Source organism: Quercus suber, unplaced genomic scaffold (genome assembly GCF_002906115.3).
Source record: "Quercus suber isolate HL8 unplaced genomic scaffold, Cork oak 2.0 scaffold_108, whole genome shotgun sequence".
NCBI classification, from domain to species: Eukaryota; Viridiplantae; Streptophyta; class Magnoliopsida; order Fagales; family Fagaceae; genus Quercus; species Quercus suber.
In genome coordinates, this window is record NW_027069573.1 from 160,784 (window position 1) to 178,134 (window position 17,351).

General features: G+C 35.9%; 1 protein-coding gene across 1 annotated transcript; it reads right to left on the reverse strand.

Moving 5' to 3' along the window:
• Positions 1-9,429: 9,429 nt before the first annotated feature.
• Positions 9,430-11,175, reverse strand: LOC111998075 (F-box/kelch-repeat protein At2g44130). The gene has a single exon (XM_024030190.2). The coding sequence runs from the start codon at positions 10,728-10,730 to the stop codon at positions 9,702-9,704; it is 1,029 nt and encodes a 342-aa protein (XP_023885958.2). The 5' UTR covers positions 10,731-11,175; the 3' UTR covers positions 9,430-9,701.
• Positions 11,176-17,351: the final 6,176 nt, after the last annotated feature.

The window sequence follows — 17,351 nt, forward strand, 5'->3', positions numbered from 1 at the left end:
AAGAAGAAGAAGAAGAAGAAGGTTGTACTTGTATCTTGTCCATCTTTTATTTTACGAGAATGTGTGTGGGCTAAAAGGTTATGGGCTATGTTTGATGAGCCACTCTTAATACCTGATTTTCATGCTTCAGGCCCGAGTGTGGTGGACTTTTCTTTTCCAGAAGAGTGGGCTGGACTAATTTGAAGAATGAGTTACACTTTTCTAAAATCCGTTTTGTGTCGAGAACTTTTCTAGAATCCCATGGACTATATATATATATATATATATGGCTAGCAAGAAATTCCCTAGTCTTCAAAAATGAACTTCCTCCCTTGGCAAATGCCTGCTGAGACACCTAAAAATAACATAAATATATATATATATATATAATTAAATACAGATAGTAGGCAAAAGGGGAACCTGGGTTAATATGAGATGAGGTGGGAAGATGGGGAAAGGGATTTTCACTAAGTTTGGCAATCACTTTGGAGGATATTAATGAAGTAGAATTTGATATTTTATGAAATTTAGGTAATAGATAATTAATTAAAGTGTAGATACTTATAGTAAAGAAACGATATTCATGCAAAGAGATGAACTGCTATTCTAAATGGCTTACGTTTTTTTTTTTTTTTATAGGGGAAGGATGTAATGATGTGATGGGGATGGTGGGCAGGCTCTCTGAGTTATGTCTAATCCCACAAATGATAACTTCTCGTTACTAATGACTTCGGTTCAACCCGTTTTCTATATATATATATATATATATAATTTGATAGTTATAACTAGAAAAAAGATATGTAACTATAGAAACTTTCTTAATTAAAAAAAAAATAAAAATAAAAAATAAAATAAAAAAAAAGGACGACGTGCTGGTTGAAGTATAATGTTCTTGGCATAATTTGTCTTTCTAAGAGCATTCACATCTCATATCTTCAAACTATTTTATTTTACCATTATAAAAGTTACTTTATCTATTATACAATACACCCAACATCTCAACTTTTATATTCTTATACAACACATCAAAATAATATATCTACGTAATAAAATATATATATATATATATATCCCAAAACAATATCTCTCCTCTCTCTCTCTCATTTCTGTCTTGCCTCCTCTATTCTCTCTCACCACCGTGAGCAAACGCAAAGCCCAACACAACTACCATCCAAACCCAACCACCCCACCATTTGCTAATCACCAACAACGCAACTTGCCACCACAGGAATCAACAACACAACTTACCATCTCCACCATCAACAACACCACTGCTGCACCACCTGCCACCAGAGCAAAATCACAACAAAGAATTCATACCAAAATCACCCAAATCAACCAAGCAAATCCCAACAAATCTAAAAACCAAACCCAAACCCAAACAAAACCCAAAAACCAAACTCCACACCACTTAAGGGTGGCAAATAGGCGGATTGGGTAATAAATGGGTTGGGTGTGTAATTACCGATATATCCATTTATGACCTGTTTATATATAAATTAATTATCCATTACCAACTCGACCCATTTAATTAGTAACCCACCCATTTAACTCATTATAAAATTCATATTCAACAATTCAACAAGAAATTCTCTTGCTCATGAAAAATTTTCACACCCATACTATGCAAATCATTTGAGAGTTTTTTTTTTTTTTTATTCGGCAAAACTAATTCACCTTTCCCTCAAAACATAAGAACACTAAAACTAACCGACAGATTTTCTTTTCTCCCAACTTTTCTTGACAACCAAACAGAAGATAAGTAAAAAAATATTAATTAAATCATGAGAATTGAGGTATCATTCTCAAGTCTTTATCCACTTTGACCTAAAATGTGCAAAATTGCAAATCACATAGATTTTTCAATCCAAAACAAATTCAAATTTTCTCCAGACAATATTTTCCCTCAAAACAAACTATGCCCTAAAACAAAGCAAAATAGCAAATACACAAACGTCAAACTGAACCTAAGATAGCTATTTTTCCCTTTCTCATAACTTTTCTCGGCAACCAAACATAGGATTAGTAAAAAATTAAGGAAAATATAGAGTAATTACAGATTGGTAAGACGTACTCGAGTGGATGAGATCCATGGTTTTGATGCCATGAAGTTCGAATCATAGCACATTGTCTTGGATCCCTCCAATGTTGCTTTTGACGCCATGAATCCAAATCATAGCCCAACAATGTTTCCCCCAATTTTCATTTTGTGATCTTCTTCTTTCTGCATGAGTGAGTGAGGTTTTATGGGTGTTTTACAAGGCAAAGTTGAAGAGGGAAAGGTGTTTAGATTTTGTCTAGTTTAGCTGAGAAAATGCCTAGAAAAATGGAGGAGAAAATTTTTACATTTGATAGAGGAAAAGGGGGCTAGTTGTAGGCTGCAACTGCTGTGATGTTTTTTTGTTTGTTAGGGTTTTTGGCTTTTTGTTTTTTTAAGTATTAAACTTTAAATTTTAAATGGGTAATTGGGTACCCAGTGGTTTAACCATCAAAGCCCATTTAATTGAATTATCCATTTGGGTCTTATCCATTTAACCCAAATATTTAATTGGGTTGGGTCAAGACTTATCCAAATTAAGTGGATTTTGGGTGTGTTCATGGGTTTGGATAAAAATTGCCACCCCTAACACAACCACCAGAAATAAGTCTTTGTGCAAGGAATTGCTTCAAAGTTCAAAGCATGAGAAAGATGAGCTTTAAGACCCACTCCCACCATGCCGCCGCCGCCACCCACTAATGCACTCCCACCCACAAACCCATCATGCCACTGCCACCCATTGACCCAAAACCCACTCCCACACAAATCAAAATCCCACTACCCACTACCACTGAATACCCACATCCACTGTCACTGTCGTGCCACATCATAGATCAACCCACAACCCAGATCAACCCACACCACAAACCCATTCCGCCACCACAAATCACCAACCTAGACCCGCTCCACCACCACTGCCACACAACCCACGCCGCCGCTACAGGAAGACAACATCGTATTGGAGGACCCACGCCTACCTCTGTCGCTACCACCACCACACGAGGTTTTGGATTTGAGAAAAATGGGGTTTTAGGTTTGAGGAGAGGAGAGAGCGGCTGTAGAACAAAAACAAGAGAGAAAAGAAAACACAGAGAAATGAAAGAGAGAGAAGAGAGAAAGAAAATAAAATGTTATTTAAACTTATAGGAGCTTGCTACAATATCATCGTATAAGTAAGTCAATACTGTAGCACTATTGCTAAAAAATTTACAAGTGCAAGACCGAGTAATGGGCATGTTTTGTGCTTTAATGCTAAAATTTTCCTACATATACCATTTGCAATACCGGATGTGAATGCTCTAATAAGTTGCTCAAATGGTTAGCTAGAAGATGCTCTGCTATTAATAATTTCCCATACTACCAAACTAAATATCCATTAGGCCTCAACATCTCTCTTCTTTTTTCTTTTTTTCTTTTTTTGTGTTATTAATTGGAAGTGTTTAGAACTAGCACTGCCATACCCAATTACAAAAGGTAACAATTTGGGTATAAAAACAATTTATTATTTTTTAGAAGAAAAAACTATTTATTTTAGTACTACATAAAATGTCATAATTTTTATCATAATTATTTTACATGACAAATTGTGATTAGTTGTCTGTCTCTTTCACATAAACTTTATTATTTTTTCTTTACCATTCATAATCTGTCACGTGAACAATTATGACAAAAGTTGTAATTTTTTTACATGGTCCTATAATTTTTGTTAAAAACTAACTCCATAACTTTCAAAAATGTCATTGAAATCTCAAGTTTGATTGCAGTTGCTACAGCATTCAAGATAACATAGCTAAAAGAATGGGGAACTTAGAAGTACAAATTCTCAAAAGCCAAGAGTCACAAACTTTCTTGCAGATCCTATTGGCTTTGAATAGGAATAACTTTCATCTCGACGAATTTGGATAGGGTATTGGTATTGCATGCAATTATCCTCTCACCACTCACAAAATATTTTTACCATTTTAATTTTCAACTTTAATTTTTTATTTATTTTTAATCACTTTTTAATTTCAGCCATTGTGATGAAGATCATAGTGAAGAGGATGTGAACCTTGCTACCCATCATTATTTCTCCTCTCTAGACGGCCTTCGTGCCTAGTAGACTGGGATTGGACAACATGATTATTGCCCAAGAAATTATTCACACTGTCATTGGGAAGCGAGGGCAAATGGGTTACATGGCCATCAAAATTGACCTTGAGAAAGCATATGATAGATTACAGTGGCACTTTGTTAGAGACATGCTTCATCTTTACAAGTTTCCTGAATCCCTCACTAAGTTGATTCTTAGCTGTGTGTCCTTCTCTTCCATCTCTGTTTTGCTTAATGGTGGAAAGTTGGAATCTTTTTTGCCTTCTCGAGGTATCAGACAGGGTGACCCTTTGTCCCCGTACTTATTTATCATTTGCATGGAGATGCTGGGGTTCTTGATTAACTTGAAGTGTGAAAAGAATCTTTAGGATCCTGTCAAAGCATCCAGAAATGGACCGGCCTTCTCACACCTTTTTTTTGCCGACGATCTAGTTCTATTCGCTAAGGCAGATATGAAGAATTGTTGCAATGTGAGGGAAACTCTTGACATGTTTTGTGAGCTCTCTGGGCAAAAGGTTAGCTTGGATAAGTCAAAGGTTTATTTTTTTTCCCCAAATATTAGGCCTGAGCAGCAAGAAGAGATGTGTGATGTGCTGGGTATGAGATCTACTCCCAATCTCGGCAAATATTTGGGTTTTCCCCTGAAACACCCTAGGTCAACATCGCATGATTCTGACTTTGTTATGGAGAGAGTCTAGACTAAGCTTCAAGGTTGAAAAGCAAGCCTTCTTTCTATGGTGGGGAGGGTGGTTCTTACCCAATCAATTACTTCAGTGATCCCTTCATATTTGATGCAAGGCTGTTTTTTGCCTTCAAGAGTTCTAAATGGCCTTGACAGATTAAATCGAAACTTTATCTAGAGATCAATAGAGGAGAAGAAGAAAATGCATTTGGTTGGTTGGGAGAAAGTTACAAAACCCAAGAATCGTGGGGGATTAGGCGTGCAAAGTGCTAAGGGGAGGAACCTTACATTGGCGGCAAAGTTGTGTTAAAGGATGGAGACATCTGAAAATGTAGGGTGGGCTGAGGTTTTAAAGAAGAAGTACAGATTAAGGAGTCATAACAGAAAAGGGAATCATTCATGTGTTTGGTCAGCCATAAAAAAGGGTAAACCTTTCTTTGATAAGGGATCCAAATGGATTATTGGGAATTACAGCATGCTTAGTTTTTGGCACGATAGATGGCTAAATGAAGGGACTATCCATTCTTTGGTTGAAGGTCCCCTAAATAGATGGGAATAAGAGGTTAAAGTGACTGATGTGATGCTTAATGGCACCTGGTCTACTGACAACATCTCCTTTGTGTTGCCTAATGATGTGCTTAAGGCCATAAAGGCCACTCCAATCCGCAGATCAGCTAGGAGAGATGACCAATGTTACTGGGTTTCGAGTGCCAATAGGGATTTTGAAACTAAGAGTGCTTACCTTTTAGCCATCAATGAAGATTTAAGCATACAAGATGTTAATGGTAAATGGCTTTGGAAACTTTGTACACTGCCTAAGATCAAATACTTTCTTTGGAAGTGCTATCACCATAGTCTGCCAGTTAATGCCATTCTTGAACATAGAGGGTTTGAAGGCCTAGGAGGCTATAGTAGCTGTTTAGACCCTAATGAAACCATTGCTCATGTTTTGAGAGACTGTCCTGAGGCACAACGCTTTTGGAGACAAGCAAGCCGCCCCTCTCATTTACAGCAGTCTTTCTTAGGTGAGTACCTAGCATGGTTGCACACAAACTCTAATAACACGTTAATGGCCAATGACAAGGACTACCCGTGGTGTATGTTCTTCCTTCTGGATATTTGGAACCTTTGGCTGCAGAGAAATAGGAAGATTTTTGGGTAGTACTGCACAGATTCTAATCAATGTTATGAATACCGTTTCGGACCCTGTTTCGGTTTGTCTAGTGGAACGGAATATTTCGGTACCGGTCTATTTCGGTGTACCGTTTCAAGGTGTTTCGGGTATTCTAAAAAAAATTAAAAATAATATATATTTATATCTTCTAATACAACATAAAATTATTGATCCAAATAAGTAAACCTCAAATAATACAAACTATTTAGTTATTACATAACAAATATTATTTTAAAATATTAAAACATAAATATATAATTAAATAATAAAAAATAACAACCAAAAACAGTAAAATAAGTATATAATATATATATATATATATCTCTCTCTCTCTCTCACGTTGGGGACAGGCAAGACTCAACAAACATAACAAATATTATTTTAAAATATTAAAACATAAATATATAATTAAATAATAAAAAATAACAACCAAAAACAGTAAAATAAGTATATAATATATATATATATATATCTCTCTCTCTCTCTCACGTTGGGGACAGGCAAGACTCAACAACTACAAGTTTGAAATCAAACTCTTGTCAGCTTTTTTGAGTTTTGTCATTTCCAAAACTTTGTCACGTGTGTGGAGTCAGCAAACTAAAAAGTCTAAAGGCAAACACAAATATGAAACAAAGCAAAAACTTGACAAAGCAAAAACTAAAGTAAAAAACGAAAGAAGAGCAGACTGGCAGAGAGTCTGAGACGGAGCAAAGAAGAAGAAGAAGGGGGCGACCTCTGAGATGGCTGGGTTTTTCTTTTAGGCGATCAACACTAGGTAATGACATGTTGTGCTACCGAGTTTGTCAGTTAAGGGATTTTTCTTTTTTCTTTTTTCTATTTTTCTGTTTTTTCTTCTAAAAACTGGTACCGGCCGAAATTGACCGAAATTTGCCGGAATGGCCGAAATGACCCGAAATTGGCCGGAATTAGACCCGAGGTGGAATGGGTGGTATTGCTGTTCCGGATTGCATCCCGGTATGAGAAATTCCGGCCGTTCCGGCCGGAACGGAACGGATTTAATAACAATGGTATAAGGGTCTATATATGATGGTATGTGTTCGGAATAGAAGAGTCAATTTTGCTAAACAGGGTTGGTTGGCGGCTTGACCTTGCGGCTTGTCCAAGTCGCGAGGTCAAGTCGCGAGGTAACGGCCTGGCCAACCTGGGACTTTTGTCCTGTAATGCGACAGTTGGCATGACCCTTCACCTTCCTGCATGCTTCTCACGTGCACAGCATTTGGGGGCTTGCAAGCCGCGAGTCAGTCGCAAGTCCTAGCCACGAGTCAGCCGCGAGTCAGCCGCGAGTCAGTCGCGAGTCCTAGCCGCGAGTCCTAGCCGCGAGTCTCTGTTTCTTTGCACAAAGATGAGCAATTCTTCATACTCTCTTCACACACTACCCTTACATGAATCTCACCTAAATACAGGGTTACTAAGTGCTAAATTACAAGCAAATTGACACAAAATAAAGTTAACAAGGTGGTTGATAAATTTCAACCTTACACTTGTCATCATTCTTTATATTTTTCTCTTGCTAGAAAAGATTGTTGCTGCTAATAAATAGAACCCCATGAAAATTTCCAGTTTGTGTTTTTTGTATAATATACTGTGGTCCCTAAACTACGACATAATTTAACATTTTGAACCTTCTTTTTAGTTTAATGTTATTCTAATTTACCCCAAAAAAAAAAAAAAAGATAAAATCAAAGAGCGATGAATATGCACAAATACACAATAACATGACATGACATGACTTTTTGTTTTTGAACAAAACATGACATGACTAGTGTTCCAATATACATTATATAACACTTATGTCAATAAAATGATTTGAATTTTTTATATTATAATATTTTATCTTTAATTTTTATATTTATTATTATTGGAAAATATTATGAGTATTTCAACCCTCTTTCTTATCCAATACCGAATCAATGACCTATTTATAAATTAAGACAAAAAAAAAAAAAAAAAAAGAACAACAACAACATTATTGCTAACAATTAGAGTCTATTTGATAAGAGATTTCTAGTAACGTTGTTTGAGTGTTATGAAAATACTAAGTGTGGCAATTCTTATTCGTGTGTCAAGTTCATGTCGTGCCGAGTCATGAGTATTAGATTATATAGGTCAACCCTAACCCGACATGTTTATTAAACGAATCAAAATTCTTCAACCTTAACACAACTCATTTATTAAACAGGTCAGTCGTGTCGACCCATTTATTAGATTTTATCAAAACGAAAATAATAATAATAATTTTAGTATTAAACAAATTGATATGAATTATGAAAACCCAAACAAATAAATTTTTTTATATAAAAATTAGAACTAATATGTAACTACATTACATATAATAATTCAAAAATAAAGCATATCTCAATATCGCATATAATCAATCAAAATATGTCAAAGAAAATAAATCACAACAATTAAGAAGTTTATATACTCAGGGTTTTAAGGGTATATTGATAAAATGACATTTAATTAAACGGGTTAAACAGGTCAAATGAGGTCCATGTGATAGACACTAACCCAACTCATTTATTAAACAAGTCAGTCATGTCAACCTGTATATGACACGAACCTATTAAATCTCAACCCATAACCTACTAATTTCGTGTCGTGTCTTGTCGGGTTCGTAAGTCGTGTACAATTTTGCCACCCCTAGAAAATACATGTAGTAAAAAAGTGTAAAAATACGTAAACTATTATTTAAACAATAGTACCAAACAAACCCTTAATTATTCTATTTGAAAATTTAAAACCTTTCAAAAGAAGGAAATAAATATTATACACACTTGTTTTTAATTAATTCAAGTCGTAACTTTAAATTATTATCATTATTTTTGTCTTTTTAACAAAAGATTCGGAGTTTGAACATGTAAAAGAATTATGCTAGGGACACAACCTTTGACATAACTTTGTACCATAACTCGCCACATGGCAAGTTATGATTGATAAGAGTATGTCAGTGGACTATATAGAAACACATTCTTACCAATCACAACTTACTATATGGGAACACACCTAGTCTATTAAAGAAAGATGCCAATGCATTTTAAATTTGTCGTTTGGCAATTCAATGCATGTTGAGAGGTTAAGAGTACAAAATAAATAAATAAAAGAAGGAAAAAAAATATATAGCTATCTAGATTAGTGCAACCATTTTAAACTTGATCATTCCCTTAACATGGAGAGTTATGATTGGTAAGAGTATGTCAGTGGGCTATATGGAGACACATCCTTACCAATCACAACTCACTATGTAGGGACACATCTAGCCTATTAAAGAAAGATGCCAATGCATTTTAAATTTGTCGTTTGGCAATTCAATGCATGTTGACAGGTTAGGGTACTAAATAAATAAATAAAAGAAGGGGAAAAAAAATATATAGCTATCTAGATTAGTGCTACCATTTTAAACTTGATCATTCCCTTTAAGGGAAAAAAAAAAAAAAAAAACACTTGATCATAAATGCACTCCCTCCATTTCAAAATTTAATGGAGAAAATCAATATCAAAAGTCTCATATATCAAAATTATAAGCCCTTACAATACTTCATAAGCTCTCTATTAAAACTAAATAAAAACAAAAATAAATACACACAACTCTTTATATTATGTTCCTAAAACATTTTTCAAGCTCTCTCATATATAAATAAATTTTTTTTTTAACATAAACAACAGCCACCTTTATATTCTGCTTGTTCATATATAGATAGATCAAAGGTTGCATATCAAATTTCCACACAGCACCCGGATTGAACAAAGCCAGAAAATTCATCAGGTACACTAATCCTGGCCAATTTACCATTTTGCCCATCCACTATATAAAACCCTTGTGGTGCACCTTGGTACTCAGACCCTGTCACCAGCGTCAATTTCGTCCCCAACATTACACCACACGTTCTAACTCGGACCGCCGAGTCTGACTCAGCCCAACTCACCAGTTTCCCATCTTTCCTCACCACGTCACCAACGCTTGACCTCGGGCACCGACCCGGCTCCCAAACCATGTCCATTCTGGTCCAATTACCCGACCCGAAATCGTACACGTCAGCACTCCCCTCGAACCCGCCTTGTGACTCGGTGCCGTACCCACTCACCACCCAGAACTCGTTCCCAATCACCACCCCTTCGCACTCGTCCCGTTCCTGACTCATCCGAGTCAACTCGGCCCACTCGTCCTTCCTCATATCGTAAACCCACGCCGATTCCAACGCGTTCTTGCTCTCATCGTGCCCGCCCGCTATGTAAACCCGACCCGAAAATGCTCCGATAGCGAAAAACGAGCGCTTAGACGGCATGTCGTTGCCGCGTCTCCAACGACGAGTCGTGAAGTCGTAGACGAACACATCGGTGACCGGGTTGTAAGTCGCTGGGTCCCACCCACCCATCAAAACCAGCTTGCCTTCACAGCTTGCCATCTGAGAAAACAAAGGTAACCCATCTGGGTACTTGGGAACCGGGTCGACTCGTTCCCAAGTCTCACTCACCGGGTCAAACACAGTGATCCCGTAACTCGGTGACTCGCTCCGCTTTCGCCCAGTGGCACTCGGAAGAGCCTGAACCAAGCAAGCCACTTTGTGGGTGTGCCCAGATTTCCTTCTGTGGTGATAAAAATCCTTGCTTTGTAGCAGCTCACGCCATCTTCTGCAGACTCGGGAGGCGACTCGGTGAGCCGTGTATGGTAGCCGAGTCAAGCACTCGAGACCGAGTTCTTCAGGCAAACTAGGGACCAACTCAGTGAACTCAGAACCTTCCATTGTGGTACTAGTTTTTTTTTTTACTGAAAAAGTAGTACCAGTTTAGACATCTATTTGTAGGTCATGGAAGCTTTTGAGAATTGGGACGCGTCAGTGAGGCATTTATACAAACAGTTGGGTAACAGAAATTCAAACTCAAAGTTCTAAACAGCTTCTTCTTTTCATAGGCCAAAATTGTGTGAGAGTTCAGACACTTATCGGTGACGTGTCACTGTCGGAAAAAAAGTCTTAAAATTTGAGAAAAGTAACAGTGTTTGTAAATTTGTGGTGTATTTTAATTTTTTGACTGGTTGTTATAGTTTGGAATCTGTGGATAAGGCAAAGGAATAACTGAAGTTTGTATTATTGGGGATATAGTATGGGAATGGGACACACTCTCACATGTTGTAATGATCTTGATTGACCGGGATGAATATGAGTCTGCCACTTGTGGGGTAATTGGATAGAGATTTGTTATGTTGTGAGGATGAGATCGTATTTTCTAGGAAGAGAAAGTTTATACACCACATTTATACTAGAATCTTTGCTACAATATTACAATATTGATATTTTCGATCGTGAATGGCATAGAAAAAATAATAAATTCATGTGTTAATGGTTATTTATTATTTATAATTGACTACTTTAATAAATTGTGACAAATAAAATAATACTAAAAGAGTTGTTCTACAAATAGAATAAGTTGGAGATAACTCATAATTGACTGGCGCTAGAAGAAATGTTCTGAAAATAGAACAAGTCGAGGATAAGAAGGAAAGGAGAGATCTTTACATAAAAAAAGATCGATGTCGTGAAAAATGTTTATGAACTTTTTAGAAGTTCTGGAAGATGTGAAAGGGATACACTGCAACTAAACTTATAGTGGGCAAAATAATTACGTTACAAGTTGTTTTCATTGGCAATGACAAGTTGATGGGACTCCTCATGGATAACTTTGAGAAAAAAAGCAATTAAAGTTTTTGTGGGGGGAGAAAAACCCAGCCCAGCTTATTCGGCCCAAGGCCCTAAAAGATGAACACTCTTCATCCGAGGAGATGAAGCCTTCAGTCGGAAGCCCACGTCAATGGGGGATGCCTGGGGATGAACACGTATACCATCCGAGGAGATGCTCATATGTCCGAGTAGTCATGAGTCCTCGGATCCGAAGAGGTTTGATCAAACGCGAGTATGGGAGGTTCAAGTGATCTATTTGACAAGCGTCAGGAGGGAGAGGAGCCTCGGACACACATAAAGATAACGGCAACAGGGGAATATCAAGGAGGCATACTTCAACCACCACATTTAATGCCCTGCACCTACCTTTCTGGCCGCATTTATGTGGACAGGACACCTGAACAGTGCTTCCTCAGCTACCGCCACTCACATAAGGCTAAAGGTGGGATGATGGGACATGTACTCAAGTGGATGCCTGGATGATGAACAAGTGGACGGAGGAGATGTAAGAAGGTAATGTTATATAAGGGAAGGGTACCTCTGATAGAAAGGGAAGGGGAAAACAGGAGAGAGAAAGGATATAGTAGATGGTTGTAGCTCCAGGAATTGTAATCCTTGATTATGAATGAAAACATCTCTTCGGACAGAGTACCCATTTTAGTCCGAGAGCACATTAATTCAGCTTCTCACATCAGTGTTGCTGCTTAATGCTGTCATTTTCATTACTTGCCTAGCCCTTTCGCCCACTCTCTACAAAATTTATTGTTTTGGGCTCAGTGGGTTCCGAATCCATACCTCCTTGGGCTTGGGCCGCAAAAACTGTCCCCACAGTTTTCATTCTATACCAATATGTTTAGACATTTTACCCAAAGATAAATAAAAATTTTCATCAGTATAGTGATTCAAGGAAGTATCAAAGGAAATCTTTCCGTGTCATACAAAAGGATATAGAAAACAATTTTTAGTAGAAGGGACTTGATAGATTGGAGCATTTATATGCATTGCATTACATTTTTTTTTTTAATCAACAAATTTTATTAACAAAGGAACCAGGAACTACATACAAGAAACCAAAATCTTAGCTTGTTCAAGAGCTAATATATCACAAAAAACCGAAGGGGTAGGGTCAAGAACAAAACAACCTGAATACTTATTTTTAAAAGACTAAAAAGCTAAAATATGGGCAACTTGATTTGCCTTTTTAAGAGTCCATTTAATCATTCTATATGGCATGGGCATATATATTCTTAGAAAGTAGGAATCTCAAGCTGTATGTAATGGTACGGTTATAAACACCTACAACTAAACATGTTATTGGAGTTGCTTCTAAAATCACTATTATGCTTAAGTTAGAAAAAATGTGTGTTCAAGATAAACACTCTCAAAAGTTTTCACTCTCTTACCTCAATTCAAAATATTATACCTTTTTGTTAGGAAACATTTCTTTATTTTTAGTCATCATCTTAATAATGGAATGATGATAGAGTTTTTTTTTTTTTTTTGTGAGAAAGGAATGATGATAGAGTTGGGATAACGATTATCTTTCAGAGTTGAATCTCTTGAGCCTTGAGGACGACATTTATTACTTTTTCAACTTCTGTTTACATGTACATACAGGTAGACTAGGCGGCCCATTTTTTAAAGGAATATATATATATATATATATTGATAGATTTTATGTCAAGTTTCTAGCTTTTTTTTTTTTTTTTAATAATCCGATAAAAGAAAATTACATCTCTATCTCATCCATAGTGATCGTCCAGGAGCCAAGGGCCATGTATTCGAGGAGGTCGTCCATAGGGAAAATTCCTGTGGACAATCATGTGACACTTAGGAAATTCTCAATAAGGGATTTTATCCACATATGTTGAAGATTTAGACCACATGGTGCTTTGGAATGAGAACAAAGCCCTCATTTATTACCGTAACTTCCTCACAAATACCTAACTTCCAACAGCAATTGTAGCGGATAAGATTAGAAGTTATAACTTCTATAGCCGTTGTGGAGGTTATGTCTGCACTTACTAATTCCCATAAATTTTGGGGAGGTTACTAAGCAAATAACCGCTCGAAGGCCGTCTATATAAGGACTCACCTACATCAAATCAAGGTAAGTTTTTTCTGAAATTGACTCCTCAAAAATTGGAACTCTATCTTTCAAAGAAAGACTAATTTAATCATCGGAGGGCACTTGGTCGATCTACCCCGGTCGCCTTTTGATCGTGTGTTCTTCCTTTCAGGTTTTCCAAGCGAATCATTGTTTCACTGAAGCTGGGAACATTCAACCTACTAATTCTGTGCAATATCAAATACTATTTAAATTTTTTTTTTCTTTTTAGATATTTGAAACTTTTGTACTTGAATTGTGCCAGTTTTTTTTTTTAAACCTACTTTTGGGCTTGTGTTCAAAAAAATAAAAGATGCACCAAAAAAAGTTTATGTGGCTTGATATTAAACTTTGAGAATAGGTGGCCTTCTCAATCAACGTTCTTGGTGTTTTAAAAAATTAATACTTTTAATTTGTTGGTTTTTTCTTTTTAGGCAGTTGAAACTTTTGTATTAGAATTGCACCGATTTATAAAAATAAAATAAAATCTTCTGGGTATTGGATCAAAAAAATAATAGATGCCCCAAAATACAAAAAATAAAAAGTTATGTGACTTGATATTTTGAGAATAAGTGGTCTTTTTAAACGGTATTCATTGTGTTTAAAAAAGTTTAATACAATTATAAAAATAACTTCATAACTCCCATAATGAAAAAAAAAATCATAACATGAGAGCCTCTCCTATAAAGAAAATTAATACTATTTAATAGTTGGGGGTAGGAAGTTTCAACCAATTGAATTATAAGTAATAATTTGCATCAATTATAGTTCGGGATTACTACATTTTCCAATTACAAAAAAGAAAACTAGGGGTGTGATTTTATGAAAAATTATTTCACCCAAAGAGGCATAATGCTCATCACAACCCTAGATTTCTTTTTGTGATTAAAAAAATTGTAGTAATCTCAAATTATAATTGATTCAAATTATTAACATTTAACAAAATAAAAATAAAAATAAAAAACCTCTGAATATGTGCGTGAGCGCGTGCTCAGAGGCTAGTTAATGTTTAACTGTTTTATTGATCTGAGAAACATCACAATTTCTTTGTTACTTATCAAGTTGTCTTAATTTTATTAAATAATTTTCTGAAAGGTATTCAAAAGTTCTATCCTTTACTGATGGCAAGTGTTTTGGGGATTTCTTATCCCTCTTTCTTATTTTGTTTTTCTTTTGATAATCGATATTGCATTGAAATATAATTGCATAATTTAGACATGAAGCTAATTTGTGTCACATTTTTTTTTCATTGGGCTCAGACTCTAGATCTTCTGGGCTTGGGTTACAAATCTTGACTCCACAAGAACAATTAGAACTGCAATTTTGTTTTTGTAAGTAAAAGGTTTTTTCTTTTTTGGATTTTGAATTTAGAAAATGATGATGATGGTGTAGAGAAAAAGAATATAGAGCTAAGAGGAATTGAGAAAGAAATAATTGAAGAAGTTGAGATTTTAAACCAACGTGATTGTTGTCCTATTTTGTAGGCCATGTGTTTACATGGGATTTAGATATTTTATTAGCATGTTATCCTCAAGTTTTCTCTCTACTTTTTAGTTGGGTTTTATTTTTTTTTTTTTCCAAATTCAAAACAAAATATTTTGAGAAAAAAAAAAAAAACAAATGTGAGATGAGATTAAGGAGGCAGGGGAACAGGTTATTTCAAAAAAAAAAAAAATTGTGAGTATTTGCTAAGCCAATTGAGAGAGTGCATCATTCTTGAAAAGAAAGTTGATAAAGTTCAAGCCCGAATTCTATATCTATGGACTATTTCATCTACACTACACATTAGGAGTACTAGGTAAAATTTTCTTTCATGTTGTTGCTTCTAATTTAAACACACAAAAGCATCTGTGATACCCAAAAAAAAAAAAAAAAANTATTTTTCTCCCCCTCCCCCCCCCCCCTTTCTTGTAGGGGATCTTTTACATTATATAGTGTCTTTTGGATCATCTTGATCGTACACTTGTTAGTCATCTGAGCATCTACTTGAGTATATATCCCATCAGGTCTCTTCTTTGGTTCTCCATGAGTGGTGGTGGTTGAGAGCGTACTGTTCAAGGGTCTTCTCCACATTAATGCGGCCAGAAAAGTTGCTGCAGTGCATTTAATGTGATGGTAACAGCTTTTCCTTCAGATATTTATCCGTTCTTATCATCTCCATACATGCTTGAAGTTTATTCTTATTATTGAAACCGTCAAGAAGGCTACTTGAACCACCCAGGTACTTGCTTGACCGAGAATCTCCGTATCCAAGGAGATCATACTCTTCGGACCACTGACACTCTCTTCATACTGTACTCTTCGCTCATTTCCAGGTATATTTTTCCTACCTAAGTTCTTTCTTAATCACTTTCTCCTCTTTGAACACGCCCTAGTCTTCGATTAGGGCCTTAGGCCCATTACATAACTTTGGGCTTTTAGCCCCACATTAACAATTTTAGGAAAATTTTGATACAGTTTTTATGGAAAATTTAAAAAATTGTCAAAAAAAATTAGTTACTTTTTTTTTCTTTTTATATAAAAAGTTTTTAAAAATATTTTCAAATCTTTTAGGACATCTTTTTAATTTCTTTTTCTTTTTTTCCTTAACAGGCGCATCACACAAGGTCTATTTTTATGTGACATGCATTAATGCATATCAAAAGCTATTTAATCACCAATTTTTGCACAAACACATTTATTTTATTCAACCTTCATTTTGTGCTGAATAGACAACTAACCAATTCTAGCCGAAAGGTGCAGATGATAATCCCCAAAGAAGATGTAGATGGAATTGATTTGTTCTAGAAAAGTTTGGTCACAGACAAATTAGTCATGTTAGCAATTGGCAAAGCCGATTTATTTGAATTTTAAAAAAGCACACGTCCTATTCCCACAGTTATAGAAGTTCAGGTCATTTTTTTCTGCACCAATTGGGGGTTCCATTTGCCTGGAGATGACTCATGACTAATGAGTAAAGACCAAAGAACAAGTTGCAAACTGAAAATAACATGCAATGTCTAGAGAGGGTGACCATAATGCATTGATGGATGCGTGTAGTCAATGCCTAGCGGTTAACAGAGATGGATAATCTCAGCCCAAACCCTGCAGATCTCAATTCAAGTCTACTAGCCTAGCTTAATGGGCTTACATGATCTGGCCGAGGACCCAAGGCTCACTGTCTGAATAAGAAGAAGAGAACAAAAACCCCATGTCTCGGCTTAGACCCAATCAGTGGCCCAAGGCCTACTGGTAGATGAAGATGGACTTACCAACTGGATTTGGCAATGAAAATGGCTTGAGATGGGAATCTCCTGTGGCAGCAGCTGTATGGTATGTGGAATCCATATGTCCATAATTTCAGACGCATTATCATATTCTTAAGCGTGTCAATATTTAACACATAAAATAGATTATGTGTACAGACTATATACAATAACAAGTGTGTAATAAGGTAAAAAGACACCATGATACGGCTAAATTATTATTTCTCAAATCTAAGTCTACAAAATTTAGACTTATTTAAATTTTAAATAAAGTGGGACTAGATATATTTTTGACTTGTAATATTTAACATGGATCCTAGATATATTCTAACCATT

Coding starts and splice junctions, on each gene's coding strand:
- LOC111998075 (XM_024030190.2), bottom strand. CDS start 10,730: ATGGAAGGTTCTGAGTTCACTGAGTTGGTCCCTAGTTTGCCTGAAGAA.